Below are 25495 nucleotides of genomic sequence, written 5' to 3'. Positions count from 1 at the left end.
TATGTGTAACTAACTGATAGCTCTGATTCTCAGCCTATTTACATCTTAAAAAGACAACATTACAGAAGAATCTCTCTCATGAACATAGATGCAGAAATCCTCAACAAAATATTAGCAAATTGAATCCAACATTGTATAAAAAGAATTATACACCACAACCAAATGGGATTTATTCCAGGTATGCAAAGCTGGTTCAACATTTGAAAATCAGTTAGTGTAATCCATTACACAAGAGTCTAAAGAAGAAAAATCATATCATATCAGCAGATGCAGAAAAAGCATTTGACAAAATCCAATACCCATTCATGATAAAACTCACAGCAAACTAGGAATAAAGGGGAACTTCCTCCGCTTGATAAAGAACAGAAACCCTACAGCTGACATCATACCAGATGAGAAACTATGCTTTCTCCTTAAGAGTGGGAACAAGGTAAGGATGTCTCTCCTCTCACCACTCCTATTCAACATCATACCTGAAGACTTAGTTTTAATGCACTAAAACAAGAAAAGAAAAAAAAGAGTATACAGATTGGGAAGGAAGAAATACAACTGTCTTTATTCACAGATGACATGATTTTCTATGTAGAAAATCTCAAAGAATGAACAAACTCCTGGAAGTAATAAGTGATTATAACAAGGTCACAGGATCCAAAGTTAATACACAAAAGTCAATTGCTTTCCTATATATCAGCAAGGAACAATTGAAATTTGAAATTAAAATCACAATGCTATTTATATTGGTACCCCTAAAAATGAAGCACTTAAGAATAAATCTAACAATATATATATAAGATCTCTATGAGAAAAACTATAAAACTCTGATAAAAGAAATCAAAGAAGATCTAAATAAATAGATATTCCATGTTCATGGATAGGAAGACTCAATTATTGTAAAGATGTTGGTTCTTCCCTACTTGATCTGTGGATTCAACACAATCCTAATCAAAATCTCAGCAAGTTATTTTGTGGATACTGACAAAGTGATTCTAAAGTTTATATGGAAAGGCAAAAGCCCCAGAATAGCCAGCACAATTCAGAAGAAAAAAGAAGAAAATCAGAGGACTGAAAGTACCCAACTTCCACTTACTGTTAAGCTACAATAATTAAGACAGTGTGGTATTGGAAAAAGAATAGAGAGATCAGTAGAACAGAATAGAGAGCCCAGAAATATACCCACGCAAATATAATCAATTGATCTTTGAAAAAGGAGCAAAAACAATTCAGTGGAGAAAGGATTTCTTTCTAACAAATGGTGCTGGAACAGCTGGACATCCACATGCAAAAGAATGAATTTAGACACAGATCTTACACCTTTCACAAAAAAGTTAACTCAAAGGGTCACAGGCCTAAATGTAAAACACAAAACTATAAAACTTATAAAAGGTAACCAGAGAAAACCTAGGTGACCTTGGGTTTGACGATGAATTTTTGGTGCAACACCAAAATCGTGATCTGTGAAAGAAAAAATTGGTAAATTGGACTTAATTTTAAAAATTCTGTTCTTTGAAGGACATTGTTAAGAGAATGAAAAGGTAAGCCAGAGACTAGGGGAAAAATATTTGCAAAAACAGTTCTGACAAAGGGCTTGTATCTAAAACATACAAAGAACTCTTAAAACTCAAGAAAGCAAACAACCCAGTTAAAAAATGGGCAAAAGAACTGAACAAACACCTCACTGAAGTAAATATGCAGGTGGCAAATAAGCATACGAAAAGATGCTAAGCATCATATGTCATTAAGAAATTGCAAATTAAAACAACAAGATACCGCTAAACATCTATAAAATGACAAAATCCAAAAAACTGACAATACCAAATGCTGATGAGGATGTGGAGCAATAGGAACTCTCATTCATTGTTTATGGGTATGCAAAATGATAACAGTCACTTTGGAAGACAGTTTAGCTGTTTCTCACAAAGTTAAACATAGCCTTACCATGTGATCTAGCAATCATGTTCCTAGGAATATTTATCCAAATGAGTAGAAAACTTAGGTCCACACAGAAACCTGCATGTGAATGTCTGTATCAGCTTTATTCATAATTTTGGAAAATTGGAAGCAACAAAGATGTCTTTCAAAAGGTGAATGGATAAACAAACTGACAATCCATGCAATGGATTATTATTCAGTAATAAAAAGAAAGAAGCCATCAAACCACAAAACGACGTGACTAAACCTTAAATGCATATTGCTTAATGAAAGAAGCCAGCCTGAAAAAACTACATAGTCTGTGTTTCCAACTATATGACATTCTGGAAAAGGCAAAACTATGGAGACAGTAAGTAAAAGGATTAGTGCTTGCGGGGGGTTAGGGGGAGGAAGGGATAAATAGTTGGAGCATGAGATTTTTAGGACAGTGTAACTGCTCCGTAACTGTAATGGTGGATACATGTCATTATACATTTGTCGAAACCCGTAGAATGTACAACACAAAGAGTGAACCCTAACATAAACTATGGACTTTAGTTAATAATCATGTGTCACTCTGGGTTCATCAGTGTAAAAAATGTACCACATTAATGCAAGATGTTAGTAATAGAGGAAACTGTGGACCGAGGAAAGAGCAGTTATACGGGAACTCTCTGTACTATCTGTTTAATTTTCCGTAAACCTGAAACTGCTCTAAAGATAAAAGTCTGTTAATTAAAAAAAAAAAAAACCACCACACACCAGCATTAAGACAAAGACGGGAAAGGGAGGCATGTTCTCTGGGCTTGGATGTTCTTTTGATAGGTGTGGCTCCACTTAGCAGTTAAAGTACAGCCTGTCGCACCCAGCCTGCCCTTAGGAAACGGTGGATCAGGCCTTCTCTTCTCGTGCGGGGGCTTAGTCTTCCCCTTCACACAGGTTGGCGCGGACCTTAGAGCCCCAGCCAGTATAGAGCATGGGTTTGGGAATTCGATTCATGTTTCAAGGTCGGATGTACAATTTTGTGCCCTCTGAGAACAGTGGCCTTTTTGAGAAAGCCAGTGAGAGACGGACAGACCAGGTCTTCTGACCTTGCTCCCACCATTCCCTCTCAGCTCAGCCCCAACTACCCCCGCCAAAGATGGCTTGGAAAAATAACAATATATTTTAGTTACATAAATTTGCTTAAAGAAACTCTGGAAAGATAAGAAGGAAATAAACGTGGTAGAAACTGGACAGATGGGAAGCAGAGTGGGATTGAGACTCTTCACAATGTATATCTCTTTGCATATTATTTTTACTCTTTGAACCATTTGAATATATTAGTTATTCAGATTTTAAATAATAAAAGTGAATAGTTATTAGCACCTGTTATGTAAGCAGAAAAAAAAAAGACAGCTTTTGTTAACCCAACTTAATAGATAGATTTTCAAGTAACAAAAGTTTTAGGCAGAGCAAAGTAAATATTTCTGTGGGGGCGTAAGCGGAACCTGAACATGTTCCCCAGGTTTTTCTAGCTTCTTCCTGCCTCTATCTTAGAGTCCACGGTTTCCCTAGAAGCTTCAAAGTTTTTTGTTTGTTTTAAGCAGTTCCTTTAAACTGCGGTGGTAGGGTGTGGAAGAGGCATGGGGTAAATTATGAATAGGGAAAAAGTTAGAGTGGTCTTTTTTATTAGTAGAGCATTTATAATTTGGGGACTCTCTGGATAGTTGTATCTTTAAAGATGTGTCTTTATGTTGATATGGAGTCCTTTCTTTTTCACAGTTGTCCTAGAGTAAATTTATTCCAACAATATTTCTTTGTCACTTGATCCAGAAAACTAAATTGGTCCATGTGGGATTCCTAGCTATCTGGAAACTAGGGGAACCTGGTTATGTTGTTCCCTTACCATTGTTCTAAATCTTTGTTCTGCGATAACCACCTGACGTATTCCGCATATACTCATCAGTAGTTGAGGTTCCTAAAACATTGATGCTCAGAGAGAGGAGCAAGGGGACAACAGAGTACAGAGTTGGGGGCAATGTAGTCCATAGGTAGTTTGTCACCCATTGGTACCTTTAAAAGATTTTCCAGCAGATTCTGATTCCCTCACGTAAATGAGAATCACTGTTTTGGGAAATTTACTGGACCAAAAATAGAGATTCATGTTGCTCCAGTCATTGGGGATTTTACATCTTTGTAGAGAAAAATGTTCTGGTAAGTGACCAGTGCTTGGAAATATTTTTCTTTGTTTTGTTATGAGGAGAAATGCAGAGCACTGTGCAGTGTTGGACGTATCTGCCTTCTAAGGACTCCATGTCCTAGAAGATGGAATGGACGATAGGCAAACAAAGGAGAAAATTAAATGTCAGAATGCAGAGGGGCACTGTGATAAACTAGAGTTTTAAGCCGGGTAGGTTTAGGGGTGCACACTAGGTTAATTTCAACAAGTGCATTCTTTATAGCCCGGATTAACCTGAAAGAAAATATATACAAAATTGGTGACCTGAGGTCTTTCACTTTTAATTTCCCCTCATTAGGGTCTATTTTGTCATTGTCTTTGACTTGTATTGGGTAAAAGTCCTTTTTATTCTCACTAAAGCCATTGAATTTAAGATATACTCTTAGCCTTCTCTCTGGTTCATCGTTGTATTTTGTGTTAGGAATAATCTCTAGAGTTGCTGTAGACAATATTTGGTCAGTAAAAGTAGATCTTTTTGAAGTGGTCTGTTATGTAGATTTGAGTGCAAATTCCAGGACATGGGACTTAAACCTTTATCTATTTTGAAGTTATTTGCAGTGGTGTTATTCAGATCATGGTGGTGATAGAGGAGGTGGAAAGGCCGTACCCAGATTAAGTGGCCTCCACCTTTCTCTAAAACTTGATTTAAGAGCAAAGGATTTATTTGGGGATCGTATTTTTAGATCTAGCTGAAAATATGTAGTGTATTTCCTGAGTGTGAGCAATATATCGATATTAAAGTTTACTTTTTTAAGGCTGTGAATTCTAAATACTCTTTTTGAATGCTAAAAATGATTCCCACATTTATCTTCTAGTATGTAATTTGATGCCTGAGGCACTTTTAAATTTGAAAACCCACATGAATCAACATTCCTGTATACTATTAATGTTGTTTGAAGATTCAGCACAAGTTTGTTTCTCCTAGATTAAAAAGCTGCCTCTTAGAGTGATAATGAGGGATTCATTAAAATATATAGCACCGAAGTTTTTCTTTGGTGTCTAAGTTCAGAATGGGGAGGTTTAGGATGAGTATAGTTTTTTTTAAGTTGATAAATTTGATTTGGTGTTCACAGTAATGTGTAAATTAGATGATTTTCACTCATTTCCTAACTTTGTTCTGAGTTTAGAGATGTTAGTAAGTTTATTGTCAGTTGGCACCTCATGAATGCATAAGCTTTTATCACATTGGGTTTACATTGCCTGTGTTCCTTTAAGGATCAGCCTTGAAACAATGGTATTAATTAGGCTGATGCCAACCTAGAAATAATTTGCATGTGGTGCAATAGAAAAAAATTGAGTATTCTGAGATAGCAGTAGATATGCTGGCCTAGAAGTCAAGATACCTGGTTCCCATCTGCCAGTAACTAACTTTGTGACCTTGGATGGGTTACTTTACCTTCTTGAATCTCATTTTCCTATTATGCAAGGTGAAGGTTTTAGACTACATAGTTCAAAGACCACTTCAGTAGTAATGTTCTAAGCCTCTCTGATTCTAAAACTGTTTATGGTGGCCACTACAAAGCAGAAGTCATCAACTTGCTTTTATTCCTTGAATTCTTTGTTTTCCATCGATTTGTTAATACCTTTTAAAGAAATTAGATACCTGTTAAACTCAGTGGAAGTATTTGTTTAATGGCATGATATCTTTGCTAAGATGCAAGGCTTGCTTTCTTTCAAAAGAAAAGTGTTTTTCCTGATTCTGTGCTCATTGTTAACGAATTGGGGGAAAATCTATAAGGAAAAAAAAATCATCCCCAAATTTTCTTTGTTTTATATATGTATATATATACATGCACATATATCTTCTATACATATCCATTATATAATTTTGTGTCCTTTTTCCACTTAAGATTAAAAAGTGAGTATTTCCCAATTATTACGACCATTTTTAATAGTATCATCTTATTATATTGTGTGGCTATTATATGGAGCCTCTGTTTACCTCTTCATCTTTGCCTTTTAAAAAACATATTCTTGGGCTGGCCTGGTGGCATAGTGGTTAAGTTCATGCACTCCACTTTGGCTGCCCCAGCTTGCAGGTTCAGATCCTGGGTGCAGACCTGCACACCGCTCATCAAGCCATGCTGTGGCAGCGTCCCACATACAATAATGCAGGAAGATTGTCACAGATATTAGCTCGGGGATGATCTTCCTCATGCAAAAAGAGGAAGATTGGCGATAGATGTTAGCTCAGGGACATTCTTTCTCACCAAAATATATATATTTTTTTCTTTCCCTTTATTTGTTAGTTTTCAAAGCAGTATGTTGGTATCTTAGCATCCCCCAGAGGTGAATGTGAGGTTTTTAAAATTTTTATTTGTACTCCTTACCTCTGCCTGCACATGCCTCCATCTTTGCCTCTGTCTTTCCTCCTGCTCCTACTTCTTTCCCCTCTGTGAACCTCTGCCTCACCTGCCCCCAACCTCTAGCTATTTCTTCACCTACATTTCATCTGCTTTCTCTCCACTGGCTCTTTTTTCTCAGCCCATAAACGTGCTGTAGGCTGCCAATCTTTAAAAAAAACAAACAGAAAACCCAAAATACCTCTTGGTGTATGTTCTCCTCTAATTTTTTGAAAGAGTAGACTATATTTGTTGTCCCCACTCTCTTACCTCTCCTCTCAGTCTACTGCGATCTCTTTTTTGCCCTCATAATTCTTTCAAACACTGACCAGTAAGCTCACCAGTATCCTGATTGCCAAATATTGCAGCCACTCTTGAGACCTTGTCCTATGTGCTCTCTCTGCCTCCTCTCACATACTGTTCAGTCTTCCTTTTAAAAATAATTCACTGTTTAGTTTCAAAAATAATGTTTATTTTAGAAAATTTAAAAGTAAATAAATCACTATTAATAGTTTGATGTGTTAGATTATTCTTCTTGGCATGCTCTCATCCCTTCATTTCCATGAAACAATTTTCTCCTGTTATATTTTTTTTCCTTTCTCTTGCTGTTCCTCAGTTTATTTGGTAAACTTTCTTCCTCCACCTGTCCTTTAAATAGTGGTGTTCTCCAGTGTTCTGTCCTTGGCTTTATATTCTTCTAACTATACCTTCTTCTTTGCTATTTTTATAATGGCCTTTTTAAAGTAAAGTTAATACATGTGCATATACATACATCCACATATTTGCATACACACAGTAAAAAGGGTACATGTTAAATTTCAAAGCCTGTAATTTTCACAATAAGTAATTTCTTGCCATTTTTCCTCTGCAGAATCAACCCCTGGTGTATGCTTCTAGAGAGATTATGTGCATATCCTGGTACATGTATTTTATATATTTACTTATGTAATTATTATTTTAAAATTATTTCTATTTATTCTTCATACCGATTTGCATCTTTTTCTACCTAACAGTATGTAGGAGATCATTTCATATCAGGATATAGACATCTATTACATTCTTTTTAGTGGATGCATAGCATTTTTTCATTTGTATCTTTTCCCCCCACTGCACAACATTTTATTTTGAAAGAATTCAAACTTATAAAAAGGTTTAGAAAACAGAACAATTAACATTGACCTGTATACCTACCTAGCTACCTCTCTTTCTTCCTTTCTCTATTTCCTTTTTTTGCTGAATCATTTGAAAGTAACATTATGGGTATCCTGACAGTTTGTTCCAAAAATATTAGATATGTATGTCTTAAGGACTGAGACATTCTCCTACATAATCACAATACCTTTATTACACCAAAGAAATTTAAGATCAGTGCAGTATTATCTAACATAAAATCTATATTTGGATTTCCATAATTGACCCCAAATATCCTTTATAGTGCTTTTTTCTCTCTCCATTCTAGGAGCCAGTCAAGAATTAAGACTTGCAGTTGGTTTCTTTCATTTAACTGCTATTGAAATAGATAACTACTAAGCTAGATCTCTAGGTCAAACTCTTTCCTGAAGCTGACTTAAATATCTACTAAATATAATTATTTGGATGTCCCACTAGCAGCTCCAAAATAACATGTCCAAAATGAACTCAATTTTTCCTGCTCTCAAATCTACTTTTCCTTCAATACTCCCAGTTTAATGAATGGTGTCATTCAAATGTCACCTAAACAACAAACCTTCGAGTCATCTTAGTCTCTTCCCTTGTTGAGACTGCACGTGCTTTGCCTGGAATTCTCTTCCCACCCTGTCTGCCTTGTCAGTTCATCCATCAATACCCAGAGTAAGCTTTACTTCCTCTGGCAAACCTTGCCTGACCCTTTTTAATCCAGGCAGTGTTAGATATGTCTCCAGTAGGCTCCCTTAGTACCCTGTACACACACCTCTCTTGTCAGCTGTCACTTTGGGTGGGAACTGTTGGTTTATGCATCTGCTTTCTTGAGTAGAGCCTGTGTTCCCTGAGTTAGTGTGGACTTAATTGGTTCTGTCCTGGATCTAGTAACACTGTACCTGTCCCATAAGTGCTTAATAAATATTTATTGAATGGAAGCGTGTGTTTATCAATAATCTTCTCTTTAGCAAGGAGAAATAAAAATTTTTCAAGCTCAACTCAATTTAGCATGCACTTGTTGAATTCCTACTATGTGTACAGTTTCTTGCAAGTAGTAAGATTTATTTTCTGTCTTGAAGAAAGGTTAGGGTCTAATTGAGAAGATAAGGCCAGTAGCCTAGAGGTTTAAGCAATCCTGAAAGCTAATCTAATCATCTGATGAATGATGTAGACAGTAACCTCAGGGAGAGGGAAGTTAATGAATGTTTTTAGTTCTTACTGTGTGCCAGTTATTGTTCTATGTGTTTGCAAATGTTATTTAACCTCTACAACTTTGATTTTTCAAAAAGGAAATTGAAGTTAAATAAATAATCTAAGATCGTACAGCTAGTAGTAAAAGTTTGAACCCAGATTTGACTCCAAAAACACGCTCTTAAGTGTTCCAAAGGCCATTAAGAGAGTTATAAAGTGATAGTGTAGAGGAAAAATAATATCCAATTGTAGGACAATAATTAAATTATGGTATATTCCCACAATGAAAGGTTACATATTCGTTACAAATCATGTGGTTAAGGAGTATTTAGTATCTTGAGAAAGTGTTTATAATATGAAGTACTGAAAGACAGTATATAAAAGTATGATTCCACTTTTTAAACATACATATATTTTTGTACATAAAAGGTTTGAAGGAAATGCATGACATGGTTAGCAGTAATTCTCCCATAGTTGTGGCGTTATAGACTGTATGAATTTCTCCTTTGTAAAAATCCCGTTTCCATATTCTCTGCAATGAACATGAACTTTTATAATCAGAAAGAAGATCATTCAAAAAATAAAGGACTAAAGAAGAAAATAATCAATCAGAACTTATTTAAAGTCTTAAAATTGTTAAAAGAGGAAAGGTTTCGTGTTGACCTTCTCTGCCTCTCGGGTGGAACTGACCTAAGCATCTCAGACAGATTAATGTTTCCTATTTCAAGATCATCTCACTAGGATAAGCCACTCTTCCTCTGCCTTGCAGTCAGTTCTGTTGCCCAATAACAAGTGGAAAAGGAATTTTCTCTTTATATTGTTTCATGAAGACATGGTCATGAGAGACACTTCCATGTCTTATGGAAGTTTTCATTGTATAAAGATATTTTCTCTGAAATAAGGGATGAATTTAATGCTCCTGCTTGGAAGAAAGAAATTTAATGCTCCTGTCTGGTCTTTATGTTCTACTTCATAAAAACATTGAAGGAAGCGATAAATGTGGATATTTAAGGGGAATCAAAAAGGAATAGGAAAATATGGATTGTTACATGTCTCCATTAGTTTTCTTTTAAAAGAAATACTCTATGCATTATCTGTCTGTTTTTCCTCTGGGTGGCTATTTTTCTAGCATAGCGTGTATGACTAACTTTTCTCATTGGGATTTAGCACACTCTAGTGGACAGTAGCTTTTCAGTTTTTTTTAAAAATCATGTCAAATTACTTTATTGGACAATTCCGTGATGTGCTTACTAGATAGTAAAGTTTGTCAATATTTATTTGAGTCAAATAGTGACCTAGTGAGCAGGACTACCTTTATAGGCCACTGGGGTGTTGTGCATTTTTGTATGGTTTCTTTAGTATAGAGAAGAGAGGCTTTTTACATTATATAGAAACTTTTTCCCATTGGCTTTCGTCTTCTCTTGGGTAAAATGAAATTGATTGGGAGGCCAAGACGTGGAGGAGCTCTGGTAGTCTTTCTCTACCTTACACTCCTTGGTTCTTATGATATATTTTATGTTTCCATTTTAGGACTTTTGAGAATTTTAGTATTCTACTTTGTGAAAAATTTGACCGTTTGTGCATAAACGTTGTTGTGTCCTATCACTATGGATTGTTTCTTGAGGTGGGCTTCCACCAGAAAAAAAAGTAATTTTTGTTTTGTTTTTGCAGAGTGATGGTGAGGATTTTAATTACATTGTTGCATTTTTCCTCGGAACTGCAGCCTGCCTTTATCAGGTAGGTTCTCTTCCATCTTTTAAGAAACACTTTTCCATTATTGTTTGTTTCAGGTTATCAATTCCAATAATTGCTTGGGTACTTTAAATAAATAAAAATAGTGTCTGGGTTCTTTGCCTCCCTTTTCATTGGAGCCTCTCTTAGCTTCGTGACGTAGATCTGTATTTTGAGTGGGTATAGATCCTAGCGAACTCAGCGTTCGCCCCATCCTGTGCTGGGCGTCAGTGGCAGTATGTCATCTGCCTGTGGCAGTAAAGGCTACTCCTAGATTTCCTGGTGACTGATTATTCAGCTTCCAGGCTCTGCTTATACTCCAGGCTGAGGATTTTGTACTTTGGGGAAAGTCTTTGAATAGGAAACAGAAAAAGCAGGATTTTAGGATATTTAGTGTAGCAGTGATGCCTAGGATGCATTGTCAGAGCAGAGAGATCAGAAGCAAGGAAATTAGTTGGGAGGTGATTACATTACTTCAGGCAGAGGGTAATGAAAGCATAAACCATGGCAATGATAGGAATAGAGAACAAAAGGAGAGACTCTCAGAGAGTCTGCTGAGAAGGAAGACTCTAGGACTTGGAGACAGAATAGATACGAGACTCCAGACTCGAAGGAGGAGGTTTTGCACCTGGGTGATAGGGAGATGGGTACTTGCATTTCCAGGACCAGAGGAGGCACAGATTCCTAGGGAAGGGAAAGGTAACCATGCCAGTTAGCCAAACTCATGAATGTCTTGGCTAAAACACATTAGAGCAAGCAAGCTCTTTTGACCTAACTTTTATAAGTCACACATTTCTCTGGTTTGCATAGAAAAAACGTTCGAAAGATTCACGCCTGCAAATAAAAGGCTACCTAAAACTCAGTAGAAGACTTTAGGGAAATAGTTTGAATATGTGCATTTGACTCTTATGTAAAGACATATAAGAAATTTTAGTTTCACTGGCCCCATTTTTTAGAATCCCCTAATTTTTCTTAATCATTTATGTTATTTCCAGAAATTTTTTGTCAGATTTGATAGATTTAATTATAATATTTTATGCAGGAAATTTGAAAACTTGTATTTTTTAATGTCACAAGTGATTTGCTTTATGAGGTATTCTTGTGTAGATTTTCTACTTTAATTTCTACAGTCCTGTCATACAGAGGATATAATCTCCTTTTTGAAAATGAGAAATCCAGTTTCAGCACTAGCAGGGGATCACACAGCCAGTAAGGGGTGGTGTCAGGACTTAACCCTGAGTCTTCTGATTTTAAATATCATGTTCTTTCCACTATATCATGCTGTCTCTATATTTGTATAATTTTTATAACGCTATAAAATTATAATTTTATAACTTTTCTGTGCATTTTAACAATGTGAGGTAAACATTAACTTTAAAATAATTTCATGAACAATTATGCTTATAAAATATGCTTTTGGTTGTTTTGTCTTAATGAAATAATTTTAAATGCTAATAACAATAGCAAAATGTATTGAGCTTACTATGTGTGAAGCCCTTTACATTCCTTGTACTGTTACATCCTCACAGAAAGCCCCACACGAATCCTGTTATCCTGATACGCTGTTTTTCACTGAGGCCTAGACAGTTCTTATAGCCAGTCTGACTTGAACGCAGGTCTGTGTGACTCCAGAACCAGTGCTCTTGCCTACAGATACACACTTCTGTTACATTCAACAGCTGAAAAGAGTTCTAAGAGTTGCCTTACGGTGGAGCGTCACTCAGGTGTTCTTTTACTTGAGAGAAGTAAACAAATTCATGCTTTAAAAAAGGAAAGCAAGAAACCAGTTTCCTTCATATTGACAGGCATGAAACTGCATACTTTCCAAATATGCTGAGCAGAGTGATAACAATGCTGCTTGTTTCTGCAGTAAAACTTAGATGATTACATTTTACCATATAGCATGCTCTGTCTCCAGTTGTCAGGATATTTTCTAATCCCTTTTACATCAGACCTCAAAGGCCACTACTACATGGTTTGTTGCCTGTTTCTCCAGGCTGTGAGTGCTAATGGAAGCACAGAGCTCAGCCAGAGAAGGGTAATCTTGATATGGAACATTTCAAATAGGAAATCAAAGGATCTGTGAAGAAACTCAAGACTGTTCCTTTTCCTTCAACATTTTATTTTGAAAACTTACAGAAAAGTTGAAAGACTAGTATACCTAGAGTCACCAACACGTGCTTTATCTTACTCCCTGTGTGTGCATATAGTGTGTATGTTAGCCTATAAAGTAAGTTGCAGACAAATATGTATGTGTAAAGTTGTTTTTCTTATTAAATTTATAATTTTTAGATGATTATAGATTCACATGGAGTTGTAAAAAAGACCCTATATAACCCTCACCTGGTCCCCCCCCAAAGGTACCATCTTGCAAAACTGTAATACAGTATCACAACCAGAATATTGATGTTGATGCAGTCAAGATATAGAACATTCCTATCACCACAGAGACCCCTTGTGTTGCCCTTTTATAGCCACATCCACTTCCCTCCTGTCCCTTACTCTCTGGCAACCACTAATGTGTTCTGCCTTTCTATAATTTTCTCATTTTATGTATGTTATATAAATGTAACCATATAGTATGTAACCTTTTGTGATCAGCACTTTTTTACTCAGCATGATTATCTGGAGATACATCCAAGTTGTTGCATACATCAATGGATTTGTTCCTTTTTATTGCTGAATAGTATTCCATGGTATGGATGTACCGCAGTTTGTTTAATCATTCACCTTTTGAAGAACATCTGAGTTTTTTTCAGTGTTTGGCTGTTAGAAATAAAGCTGTTTAAACATTCATGAACAGGTTTTTGTGTGAACACAAGTCCTTATTTCTCTGAGATAAATGCCCAGGACTGCAGTTGCTAGGTCATATGGTAGTTGCATGCTTAGTTTTGTTGAGAGTAGCATAGTAGTTTTGTTGTAGAGTAGCATACCATTTTACACTCCCACTAGCATTGTGTGAATGATCCAGTTTCTCTGCACCTTCTCCAGCATTTGGTGTTATCACTATTTTTCATTTTAGCCATTCAGATAGGTGTTTCCTGATACCTCACTGTGGTTTTAATTTTTGTTTCCCTAGTGGCTAATGATGTCAAACATCGTTTTGTGTGCTTGTCATCTATATATCCTCTTGGGTGAAATGTCTGTTCATGTCTTTTGCCTATCTTCTAACTGGATTGTTTTTTTACTGTCAAGTTTGAGAGTTCTTTGTACGTTCTAGACATTAGTCCTTTGTCAGATAAGTAGTTTGCAAATAGTCTCCAAGTCTGTAGCTTGTCTTTTCATTCTTTTAACTGGGTCTCTTGCAAAATAGTTTTTAATTTTGATAAAGTTCATTTTAGCAGTTTTTCCTTTTATGGATCATGTTTGTGGTATCAAGTCTAAGAACTCTTTGCCTACCCCCAGATCCTGAAGATTTTCTCTTATGTCTTTTTCTAGAAGTTTTATAGTTTTGTGTTTTACATTTAAGTTCATGATCCATTTTGAGGTAAGTTTTTTGTGTAAGATTGTATAAGATGTGAGACTTAGATTAGATTGAGGGGTTTTGAGTGTGTGTGTGTGCGCGCCAATGAATGGATGGCCAGTTGCTTCAGCACCTTTTGTTGAAAAGGCTATTTTTTTCTCCACTGAATCGCTTTTGCATCTTTTGTCAAAAATCAATTGGGCATATTTGTGTGAGTAGATTTTTGGGTTTTATATTCTGTTCCATTGATCTGTGTGTCCATCCCTCTGCCAGTCCCACATAGTTTTGATTACTGTGTCTATATAATATGTCTGAAGCTGAATTTTCTTAATAGTTATAGGGTTATTCAAATTATCTGTTTTATAATGGGTGAATTATGGTAGTTTGTGTTTTATAAGAAAGTGGTCCATTTCAGCTGTTACCAAATTTACGTGTGTGGAATTGGTTGTAGTATTAACTTACTGTCCTATTGATGTCTGTAGGATCTGTAGCGATAGTCTCTGTTTTATTCCTCATATTGGTAATTTGTATCTTCTCTCTTTTTCTTTGTCAGTCTTACTTAATTTCATTGATCTTTTCAAAGAAACTGCTCTTTGTGGGTTTTCCCCCTGTTTTCTACTTTATTGATTTCTGCCCTTTTCTTATTTTCTTCCTCATGCTTACTTTGCTTTGGGTTTATTTGGCTCTTCTTTCCCTAGGTTCTTGAGATGGGAGCTTAGATGACTCGTTTCAAAATTTTCTCTTTTGTAATGTATACATTTGTTGTTATAAGTTTTCCTCTTAGCACTTTGTTAACTGTGACCTATAGATTTTGATATGTTGTATTTTCATTTTCATTTAATTCAGTGTATTTAAAAGTTTTTTTCCTTGTGACTTCCTCTTTGACCTATGGATTATTTAGAATTGTGTTTCTTAGTTTCCAAGTGTTTGGAGATTTTCCAGTTTTCTTCCATTATTGATTTCTAGTTTGAGTCCATTGTGGTTGGAAAACACACTCTGTGTGATTTAATTCTTTTAAATTTGTTGATGTTTGTTCTGTGGCCCAGAATACAGTCTATCTTGGGTGTATGTTCCGAGGGTACTTGAACGGAATGTGTATTCTACTGTTACTGAGTCAGTGTTCTGTAAATGTTGATCAGGTCCTATCAGTTGATGGTGGTGTTGAGTTTTTCTGTGTTCTTGGTGATTTTCTGTCTAGTTGTTCTATCAGTTGTTGAGAGAGGAATATTGAAGTTTTAAGCTATAATTGTGGGTTTGTATATTTATCGTTTCAGTTCTGTCAGTTTTTGCTTCACATATTTTGCAACTCTGTTATTTGGTTCGTACACATTTAGAATTGCTGTGTCTTCTGGATGGATTGATCTGTTTATCAGTCTATAATATCCCTGTCTATCCCTGATTATTTTCTTTGATTTTTTTTTTAAGTGAGGAAGATTGGCTCTGAGCTAACATCTGTTGCCAGTCTTCCTCTGTTTTGTATGTGGGACAGCATGGCTTGATGAGAAATGTGTAGGTCCACACCAGGGATCCAAACTCATGAACCGTGGGCCATCAAAGCAGAGTGTGTAAACTTAATCAGTACTCCATCGGGCCAGCCCCTCTTAAATATTTTTATATTTATGTGACATTGATATAGCCTCTCCTGCTTTCTTTTGGTTAATGTTTGTATGATATATCCTTTTCCTTACTTTTACTTTCAATTTGCCTATATCATTTGAAGTGAGTTTGTGGTAGACAACATAGAGTTGATTTGTTTTTTAATACACTCTGCCAATCTCTGTCTTTTAATTGTTGTATTTAAACCATTTACATTTAATGTAGTTATTGATATGTTAGGGCTTAAGTCTGCCATCTTATTTTTTGTTTTGCATTTTTATGTTTTCTTTTTCTTCCTGTGGTTTACTTAAACATTTTTTAGAACTCCATTTTGATTTATCTGTAATGTTTTTGTATCTCTTTGTATAGCTTTTTAAATGGTTGCTCTAGATATTACATTATACATACTTATCGCAGTTTTCTGGTATTGTCATTTTGCCAGTTCAAATGAAGCATAGAAACTGCACCTTCCTTTATGTGCCTTTGATTTCCTCTGTTTATAATATAATTGTCTTAAGTATTTCCTCTACATATACTTAAAACCACATTAGACAATGTTACAATTTTTACTTCAGCCATCAAACATAATTTAGAAAACTCAGGAGAAGGAGAACCTATTATATTTACCTGTATTTTTGCTGGCTGTGTTCTTTTTGCTTTCTCAATGCACCAAGGTTCCTTCTTTATTGTTTCCTTTCTGTTTAGAGAATTCCCTTTAGCCATTCTTTTAGGGTATATCTGTAGGCAACAAATTCTGTTAGTCTTCTTTCACCTGATAATGTCTCTATTTCCCCTCCTACTAGTTACAAAGGGAAAAATAGTAACTTCACAGTGGAGAAACCTGTCAGACACCACTTTACCAAGAGATCAAAGTTAACATCACCAGTAATAAGACATATTACACATCACCTTCTGTGGTAGTCTTGCCAAAATTGCATATTCTCACTTCAATCTTGAGAAAACATCAGACAAACAAATTTAAGGGACATTCTACAAAATAACTGAGCAGTACTCTTTAAGACTGTCAAGGTCGTGAAAAACAAAGACAGACTTGAGGAGCTGTTACAGATTTGAGGAGACGTGACAACTAAATGCAATATGGAATCCTAGATTGGATTCTGGACCGGAAAAAGGGCCCTAGTGGGACAACAGGCAAAATTTGAATAAAGTCTGTAGATTAGTTAACAGTATTGTTTCAATGTTAATTTTCTGGTTTGATGACTATACTATGGTTGGCATGAGGATGACATTATGGGGAGCAGGGTGAAGGGTATACAGGAACTCTGCTATTTTTGCAGCTTTTCTCTAAATCTAAAATTGTTTCAAAGGAAAAAGTTTTCTTCGACTTTTTTGGCACAATGCAAATCAGATAAAATAAGTGCCTCCAATTCCTTTTGCTTGGATGGCAGTCTTCCTTTTAAGTAAGCAAAGTCCTAATTTGTATAAGAACTAACTACATTTAACAGGACATTTCCACATTCTTTCTTCCTTGTCACAAACACCCTAATGTCCTTCCTATTCTGAAGTCTGGATTTGCAGAGAGCACACAGAGACCTGTGCTTCTTTCTTAAGACATTGTAATCACGTGTAATTTCTATATTTACCAGATTGTGAATTTTAGATACCTTCTAGAAAACCATTTATTCAGCAAATTTGTATTGAGCACTTAGGTGCCAGGCACTCTTCTGGGCACATGAGATAAATGAATGAACAAGATAGTGAAAAATCTTCCCTTTCATGAAGCTTAGATTCTATTGGAAGAATACAGATGACAAACAAACATTTTTGAAGTATGTTTATAGAACGTTGTGGAGAAAAATGAAGCAGGAAGAGGTGAATGCCGGACTTTTTGGGGGGAGTACTTTCTTTACTATCTCTTCTAAAATAGTACTCACTGCCTTCTGTTTTCTTTCTCTGTTTCATCTTTTATCTTTTTCAAGATATAACTATTTGGGTATTATATATATAAAATTTTTATAATCGTTCTCCCTCCACTAGAATGTAATGTGAACAAGGGCTTTCTTTTTTTATTTAAAACTAAAGAACATTGCCTGATTTGTAGCAGGCCCTCAATAAATATCTGTTTAATGAATTCTCCCTCAAATGTTCCCTCAGATCCTCTGCCTAGCTTAGTTCCTTGCACTTCATGGGGGATCAGTAAATATTTGTTGACTTCATTAGTATTCGGATTCAGGTTATGTAAGAGTCTGTTTTACTAAATGGCTTGCTTGAGCTTTTTGTACTTTTCTGGGATGGGAATGAGAGATGGAACCCCCTCATACCTTGAGAATGCTTCTTAGTTGTTGGTCATCTTGAGGAATTTGTCCAGCCTATTTGTAAGAGAGTCATCCAATTGTACGTCCATTTTAAATATGATACAAAATGCTTTTTCTTTTAAAAAATGAAAAACATTAAAGGAAAAATCTATTTCCCTTTCAAACTGTAGAGTTTTCATAGCTGAATATCTTGAAGATGTTATGTTATCTGTAGATTAAAAATCCCCTTATTCCACTCTCATATTTTAGTCTATGGCCTGTTACAATTTTATAGTAGAAGCCTGTTTCTTTTCTTGTATCCCTAATCATCTTTCATTTTATATTTTGAACAGTGTTATCTACTTGTCTACTACACCGGCTGGCGGAACGTCAAATCTTTTTTGACTTTTGGCTTAATCTGTCTATGCAACATGTATCTCTATGAACTGCGCAACCTCTGGCAGCTTTTCTTTCACGTGACTGTGGGAGCATTTGTTACTCTACAGATCTGGCTAAGGCAAGCCCAGGGCAAGGCTCCTGATTATGATGTTTGACACCATCCTTCAGACGTATTGCCTTGGCTTCCAGGGGAAAAAGGAGGGAGCGTATCTTAACTGCCACTGTGATAAAGAAACTGTTCACCACAAATGAGAAGCTCTGCTTTCTTTCTCTCCAACTGTCCTTTTTGTTTTAAGTCAGCATGGCATGCTTGGAAGCATGCAATACCTGCTTGGCAAACTCCTCTCAGAAGAGTGTTGGCCATTAGATTGTTATTCAGAGTCGGAGAAGACTACTTCTCTCTGCGGGACCCTGACAATGGAGGAAGTCAGACGCCATTGGAAGACTCAGCCCCCAGGCCTGAATCCTTCTGAAGAGTTGAATCAAAAATAGGTGTGGTACTTGTTCTGAGGACCAAGCAGGAGCTTTACAACCTGGATTTGCCTTTGTGAGGCATTAGTATAGACCAAATAAAAAGATGCTGCAGTAAATTGGAAAGTTTATGTTTAAAACAAGTGACTTGCTAAATATCAGATTATTTGCATATTTATGGTACCTTGAGTTTATGAAGTCCGGGTTGGTGTAGGATTGGTTCTTTTTCCTTTTTTCCTTTTACTTGAATCTTAACTCTGGAAATCATCTGACATAGGAGAAGGCTGTGGTAAGCTCATCTCTGGAACATCACAAGTGTTGAAAATATGTTGACATGTGTTTCCTATTTAGACCATGCTTGTAGTTTCTTTTGAAATCACTTCTTAAAAATACCATTCGTTAGATTGTATCCATCATTTCCCAAACTTCAATCACTTGAATAGTAAATATACTATTATTCACTTATTTATCTTTTAAATTTTAAAATATTTTTAAAAGAAACTAATCTCTACTCCAAATGGAAAACCAGCATCAGTTTGCCATAAATAAAAGGTAACTACAAAATAAATAAAATTACAGCAAAATGTTATTAAGTTCTAGCTGGATGCTAATGCCTGCCAGGGCTCCGAATCCAGGAGGCCTGCTGTTTTCTCTGTCGCAGTGAGACAGACAGCACCAAAATGGGGCTCACTCTGTAGAATTAAAGCAGAAGGATAAGAGAAACTCGTGAAGGGAATGACACTCACTCTGGTTCAGCAGTATTTAATTCCACCTGTGTACCACCTAAAAGCATCTTATATGCCACCAGGGGTCTGGGTCCTGCCCTGTGGGAACACGGAACTGGGCTCAGAAAATCCAAGGTGACTTTCCTGCCAGCGGCTGTTACTATTTTATGGCTTTGAGGAGTTAAGCACCTAGTATCTTAGAGAACTTACTTGGTTTTTGATAACATTATAAAGATTGTTCAAGCAGTTATGAATTAATAATATAGGAAGCACAGTTTGAGTCCATTAGCAAAATCTAAAACTCTCCTGGTTTTTGAAATTATCTTCATGAGTGATTTTCTTTTGTTTTTTAACAAAAAAAATTCCAAACAAGGAATTCATAAGGTATTAAAGCATGATATCTGGAAAAACAGTGGGCGCATTACTTATAATTCATGTTGCTGGACCTTTTTAGTAAGTAGAAGGAATAGTCCAGGGGGTGAAGTCACTGAACTACCTTGTTTGCCGGAGCCAGTATACGTAGGTGTGTCTACAGCCGTACAACGGTGCTTAACCAGGAGCCTTGTGCTCCAGTCTCCTTTCAGGAGAATGAGGCAAAAGGAAGACAATAAGCTTATGATATCAGGGATTTGTTTAAAACGAGAAACTCCAGTTCAATTTTCTGCCTCTAACAAAACTGCACAGAAATTATGTATTATCTGAGAGATACCCTAAGGTATCACAGGACCCTAAATCATCAAAATAAAATTGATTTATGTTTGGCATTTTGTTTCCGAGCCGGGAAAGTGAAGTGGTTCAATTTAGAAAGGTTTTGCTAAACTAGTAGTTAAAACAGTAAGAGTTTTCTTGTAAGTAGTCAATTAACCAGGAGGTTGGAGCATTCTGGTTAATTGTGACTTTGCTATATATTGATATTTTATAGCTCTTTTACCAGTTGGCTCTCCTTATCGTTGAATTATTGAGTTAAAATGTTTGGTAGTTGGTTCTATTCAGCAGGACACTTGAAAACTCACCAGCTGTCTTTAAAAGCTTATTTTTTGTTTTTGTTTTGTTTTTTCACCAGCTGTTTTGGAGAAGGGGATGTTTACATCTTAATGTAAAAAATGAAAACAGGTATAAATAATGTTTTATGTATAGAAATGCTTTCTTTCATTATTTGGTGCCTGCAATTTCTGAGTATTTATATAACTTCCCTGCCTCTATCATGTTGTTGCCAAAGAAACTATGAATTTGGAACGAAAAATTTTTGCCCTGAGTGTAAAGAAGTCCTTCAGCTCTTGAGAGAGAATCCCTCAGGCCTCTAATGTGTGTGGCGTTTATACCGCACTTTTACCTCCAGGAGCAAGTCTGCCTTCAGCTAATCATGACTTGTAGTGTGGGAGTGGTGCCTCTCCTCCTGCTGTGAAGGAGGGGACTCAGGCAATCAGATCACAATGACTCACCCCAGGGGCCACGGAGCGAAGCACACGCGTCTTCCAATCTCTCAGTCCTGGGCTCCTCCACTAGAGTGGAAACCTAAAGATAACTAAGATTATATTCAGGGAGTCTGTCTGCCCTTGGTAAGATCAAGGAATTGGGGACTTCTTAAAATAATGAGCTCAGGCCTGCTATTGTCAAATTTAGGTGTATATTGTCTTACTTAAGGTAATTTTGAAATACTGGTTTTTGTAAGGTGTGCGATGAGAGCAAAGATACTCTCTTTTATATCCTAAAAGTAATTGCCATATTTGCTTGCTTTTTTGGTCTGTATTTGAAATGTATTTATACCTGGCCTCTTTCACAAAAGAATTTGAAGCAGCATACGAAGAAAAGGTGTATACAATAACATTAATGAAATATGAACAGAAAGGGGAGAAAAGACCAATGGAAATGGAAGGAAGGGTAAACACTGTGCTTTTATTAGCTGTAAAATTGGACTCTTGAACTTCCTGGAAGTCAAGGCTTGAAGAAGGGAATCAAGTTTCACATCGCCCTAGCTCTGTCTGTAAGTCAAAGCAAACAGGTCCTCAGGGCAGACCTCTTCCAGACGGTTCTGGTGGCAGTGCTGGCACTGGGGGTCCTGTGAAATGCTGCAATGAACAAATCCTCAGCAGTTTTATGCATATTTGCATGAGATGATTGTGCCTTGGATCCTCAACTTTAACCAGCTTTCAAAGGCTTTCTTTTCAGGGTGTTTTTTGGTGTGGCTAATAGAGGATTTGTTCCCATAAGTAAGAATTCTTATCCTAAGCTAAAAACAAGTACTGTGTTAAAGCTTGAAAATCCATTTGAGACAAATGCCTAGAGACGTGGAGAACTTTTACCTAATTTTGTAATTTTATAACTTATATGAAGTGAATGTGCTGTCCCTGGATTAGCACATTTATTTTGTATTAAATGTGATCTTTTTCACAGTGGAATCCAGTCTGGAGAAACGCATGGCTCCATTTCTGTTAGGCCATGTCTGGACACTCATTAGAGAACCAATTTATCAAGGCTCTACAGAGACCAGATTTGTCAGATGACCTTACCTGGTCACAGAAGTGCCTCCTCCTGAGGCTAGCTGCCCACCAAAAAGGCAGTTGCTGGGCCTTTATTCCAAAAGGTTTACAAAGTAACCGAAGAACCCACCCTGAGCTGTTGGATTTCCAAGAGACACAACAAAGTGTACAGCATATTGTGTGTGTGTGTGTGTGTGTGTGTGTGTGTTCTTTACCTTTCTTGTTATTATTTTAAGAGACTCTCTGTTCAGTTTACAAGTTAGAACTATCATAGAGTATGTGGTAAAACAACAAATAAGTTATTTCTAAAGCAGTCACCACTCAGACCAAATTGGACTCTTGGCCTTACCGCGAATTATAGGGCACTCTTCAGGGCTGCGTTCTTTTTTCTATGGTCAAGCCTTCTTTGTATTTTTCTGCTTCATCATCTCTAAGGAAATGGAGTCTTTCTGCCTAAAAATGCTGTGGTAAAATCAAACCTGATTTTTGATTTAAATTGGCTTTAGTGTATCCTAGCTGAAAGTTAATAAAAGAAGCACCTCCAACCCCAAGGGTTATGAATGAGTTTGTGTATAAAAGCTGAGAATTTGACTCTTTTGGTCTGATTGATTGGGGTTAGGTTAGCGGTGTCTGGCCATGTTGATCAGTGTTCTGGGACTATGCTGAATGCTGGCATTTCGCAGCCTCCTGTTTGAGAATTGGGCTTTTCAAAGAAGCAGTGTCTGCGGCTGCCACTCCTGTAACATCGCTTCCTGCAGTGGCCAGGCTTTCTGGGTTACTTTATTTAGCAAATGAGATCACAGCGTCAAAGCACTGCGTGTGGGAAGCCGTGTGGCTTGTATCCTCCTTGCTTGTGAACGGTGAGTGGTGTTGACACGTGTGCACATGTTTTCTTCTGCAGTGGCAGTGCCGGTGTATAATAAATAGTCTCAGCACAATTGTAGGCTGTAGGAAACTCAAGGAGAGAACAGGCTTAGTTCTCAGAGTTCCTGAAGTCAGTACCCAAGCCTTGCGAATTGTTCCTTGCTGTTTCCTTGGCAACAAACCGTATTTTCAGCCGAACCTCGCCCACGGTTCACATTTGCCCTTTACTCCTGCGTCCCGCAGCACAGCAGTGCAGCGTCACCCAGCAGAAGCACATTCAGTCTCCATCTCACAGTGGGAAGCAGAACTAATACATTCCGTCTTGCACTGGGTCCTGGCAGCCCCACCCCAGCTCTGCCTTGGTGCCTGCTTTGTGCCAATGCTTTCTTTGAAGCTGGGTTGTCAAAACCTTGCCTAAAAGTGAACAAACAATGTTTTGCCCTTGCACTTTGAATTCTTCCTGTGCCCAGGACTAATGATAAGAATGCTTGTTAGCCCCTTTGTGGGCCACTGCTAGGCCCTCCCACATAGTTAATCCTATGGCAGCCCCGGGGCAGGGGGAGGCACTGTGTCACCTTCATGTCAGGAGACAGACTCACGTTCAAATCTGCAATTCGGTTTAAATGACTCAAAGTTGGTGCAGGTTTTTCTATGCCACAGAGGCTCAGAAAGAAAATTCTGAGTGTGTGTGTGTTACTGACAGCCACTGGGCTCATACTGTTACAGCAGCAGTGAGAACAGACAAAGCCGACGTGGGTGGGGGTGGCACTGTGTGTGATAAGCATGTCACCCTCACAGAAAGCCTTTACGTAGGCTTTCTGTTCCACAGACAAGCACCTGAGGGCTGAAGAAGTTAAGCGACTTGACCTCAGTCACAATCTAACTCTTGGTGGCACCAGGATTTCAATCCAGATCAGTCTTACTGAGAACTCATCTCTGAACCATCGTGTAATATTAAGGTAGACAACATGGAATTATGTTCAAATATTTAAGGAATATATGTTGGAAAATGTATATACAAGAAATCTGCATTGCTTTTTTTTTTTTTTAAAGATTTTATTTTTTTCCTTTTTCTCCCCAAAGCCCCCCGGTACATAGTTGTATATTCCTCGTTGTGGGTCCTTCTAGTTGTGGCATGTGGGACGCTGACTCAGCGTGGTTTGATGAGCAGTGTCATGTCTGCGCCCAGGATTCGAACCAACGAATCACTGGGCCGCCTGCAGCGGAGCGCGCGAACTTAACCACTCGGCCACAGGGCCGGCCCCTCTGCATTGCTTTTTTTAATAAAAGAGACCTGGTCAGTGCTAACTCCTGTAAAGGAGATGTCCTAGACTGAGTAAAATAGTTTCCTGAAATTCCTGCATCTCTAACAGCGACATAGGACAGATGGCTGAAAGAGGTATGGTGACCCTTGAGTGTGCCTCAGACTTTAGAGCAGGGAGGCATCCAGCTTCGTCTTTGTAATAAAGCTAACTCGCGGATTCAGGATTCTGGATCTAGAATGTTACAGCCTCACTGGCAATTCGTGTGTTACGTTTGCTTTTTCTGGCGGAAGGCCAGGAAAGACTGGTTCTTTGCTCTGAAGTAATCTCGTGAAAATTCTGCTGTAAGTGGTCCCTATCTCTGAAGAGAATTGTTTAATGAAGACATTTAAACAAAAAAATAGAAGGTAACTATGCAATATTCAATAGCTATTGAGTTTGAAGTCAGACTTCCTGGCTCTCTTCCACTAGCATGGTGACCTCAGCAAGTCACGGGACCGCTACCTCAGTTTCCCCATCTGTAAAGTGAGGACTATAATAGTACCTTGGACAAAGCATTGTATTAAATGAGTCAGTAAATATAAAGCTCTTAGAGCAGAACCTGGCACAGGGAGTGCTAGGACAGCACTGTCCACGGCATTGCGGTCTGTCTCGGCATTACTTTTACCTTCAAGGAAATAAGAGTCTTTTAAATTGCAAATGTCCCAAATATGATAAATTATTGCACAAAGCTTTTCAGAAATCGCCAGTTAAGTGAGGGTCCTGTTGCAATGTCTCCAGCAAGCTCTTGCGTGCAGGCTTCTGGGCAGGGCGGTGGGGATGCTGTCAAAGAGGAGAGGGGAGTTGAGAGACTCTTGCTTTCCGAGTGCCTGCTCTGTATCAGATGCAGAAGGTTACGTGAGCTTCAGAAAACCCACCCAAGCTAAGAAAACAGGATCCAATTGTCCAGTGTCACACAGCCTGGAGGCGGTGGACTGCTCTCCAGGACCCCACAGTCTCCCAGGCACTGGAGTGCTGTCAAATGGGGAAGGTGCCTCTGGGGACCTCGCCTTGTCCAGCGTGGCACTAGCACTTTGGCCCCATCATCCTTCACTTTGAACATTCTAATCTGATCTAGTGGATACTCTTGGATGGCGGCCACCGTAGTGCACACCACTCTCTGAGGGCCCCCATGAGTGTCTATGTGTGTGTGGTCTGTGCATTGATGGCAAGTGAGGGGTAGGGGAAGGCAGCCAGCAGCCTTCAACCTGCAATATGGGAATATCATATAGATGCCGGGGATATGAGAGCTCAAGGGACTCATAAAAAGTACAAATGCAACATGGCTTTTAAAAGACTAGTCTGAAGCAAAACACACTCCTCTAAAAAAAAGAAAACTTCAAAACTCATGTGAGCCAGGAAGTACCACTTTTGCTAAGTGATGAAGTCA

The 25495-nt window shown here is 37.6% G+C and overlaps 1 protein-coding gene across 2 annotated transcripts in view; it reads left to right on the top strand.

The window, feature by feature from the left end:
* SEC22A (SEC22 homolog A, vesicle trafficking protein) overlaps positions 1-22491 on the top strand; it is a 61358-nt gene extending 38867 nt beyond the window's left edge. For both annotated transcript variants that reach the window (XM_070583752.1, XM_070583753.1), the window contains exons 6-7: positions 10492-10557; positions 18219-22491. In XM_070583752.1, the coding sequence (XP_070439853.1) occupies positions 10492-10557; positions 18219-18419 (267 nt within the window). In that variant the 3' untranslated portion in view covers positions 18420-22491. The remainder of the gene's footprint in view (positions 1-10491; positions 10558-18218) is intronic.
* The last annotated feature ends 3004 nt before the right edge of the window (positions 22492-25495 follow it).

The sequence above is a fragment of the Equus przewalskii genome, chromosome 18 (assembly GCF_037783145.1).
Source record: "Equus przewalskii isolate Varuska chromosome 18, EquPr2, whole genome shotgun sequence".
NCBI classification, from domain to species: Eukaryota; Metazoa; Chordata; class Mammalia; order Perissodactyla; family Equidae; genus Equus; species Equus przewalskii.
Note: the sequence above shows the minus strand (reverse complement) of the source record. Positions and strands in the feature narration are given on the sequence as shown.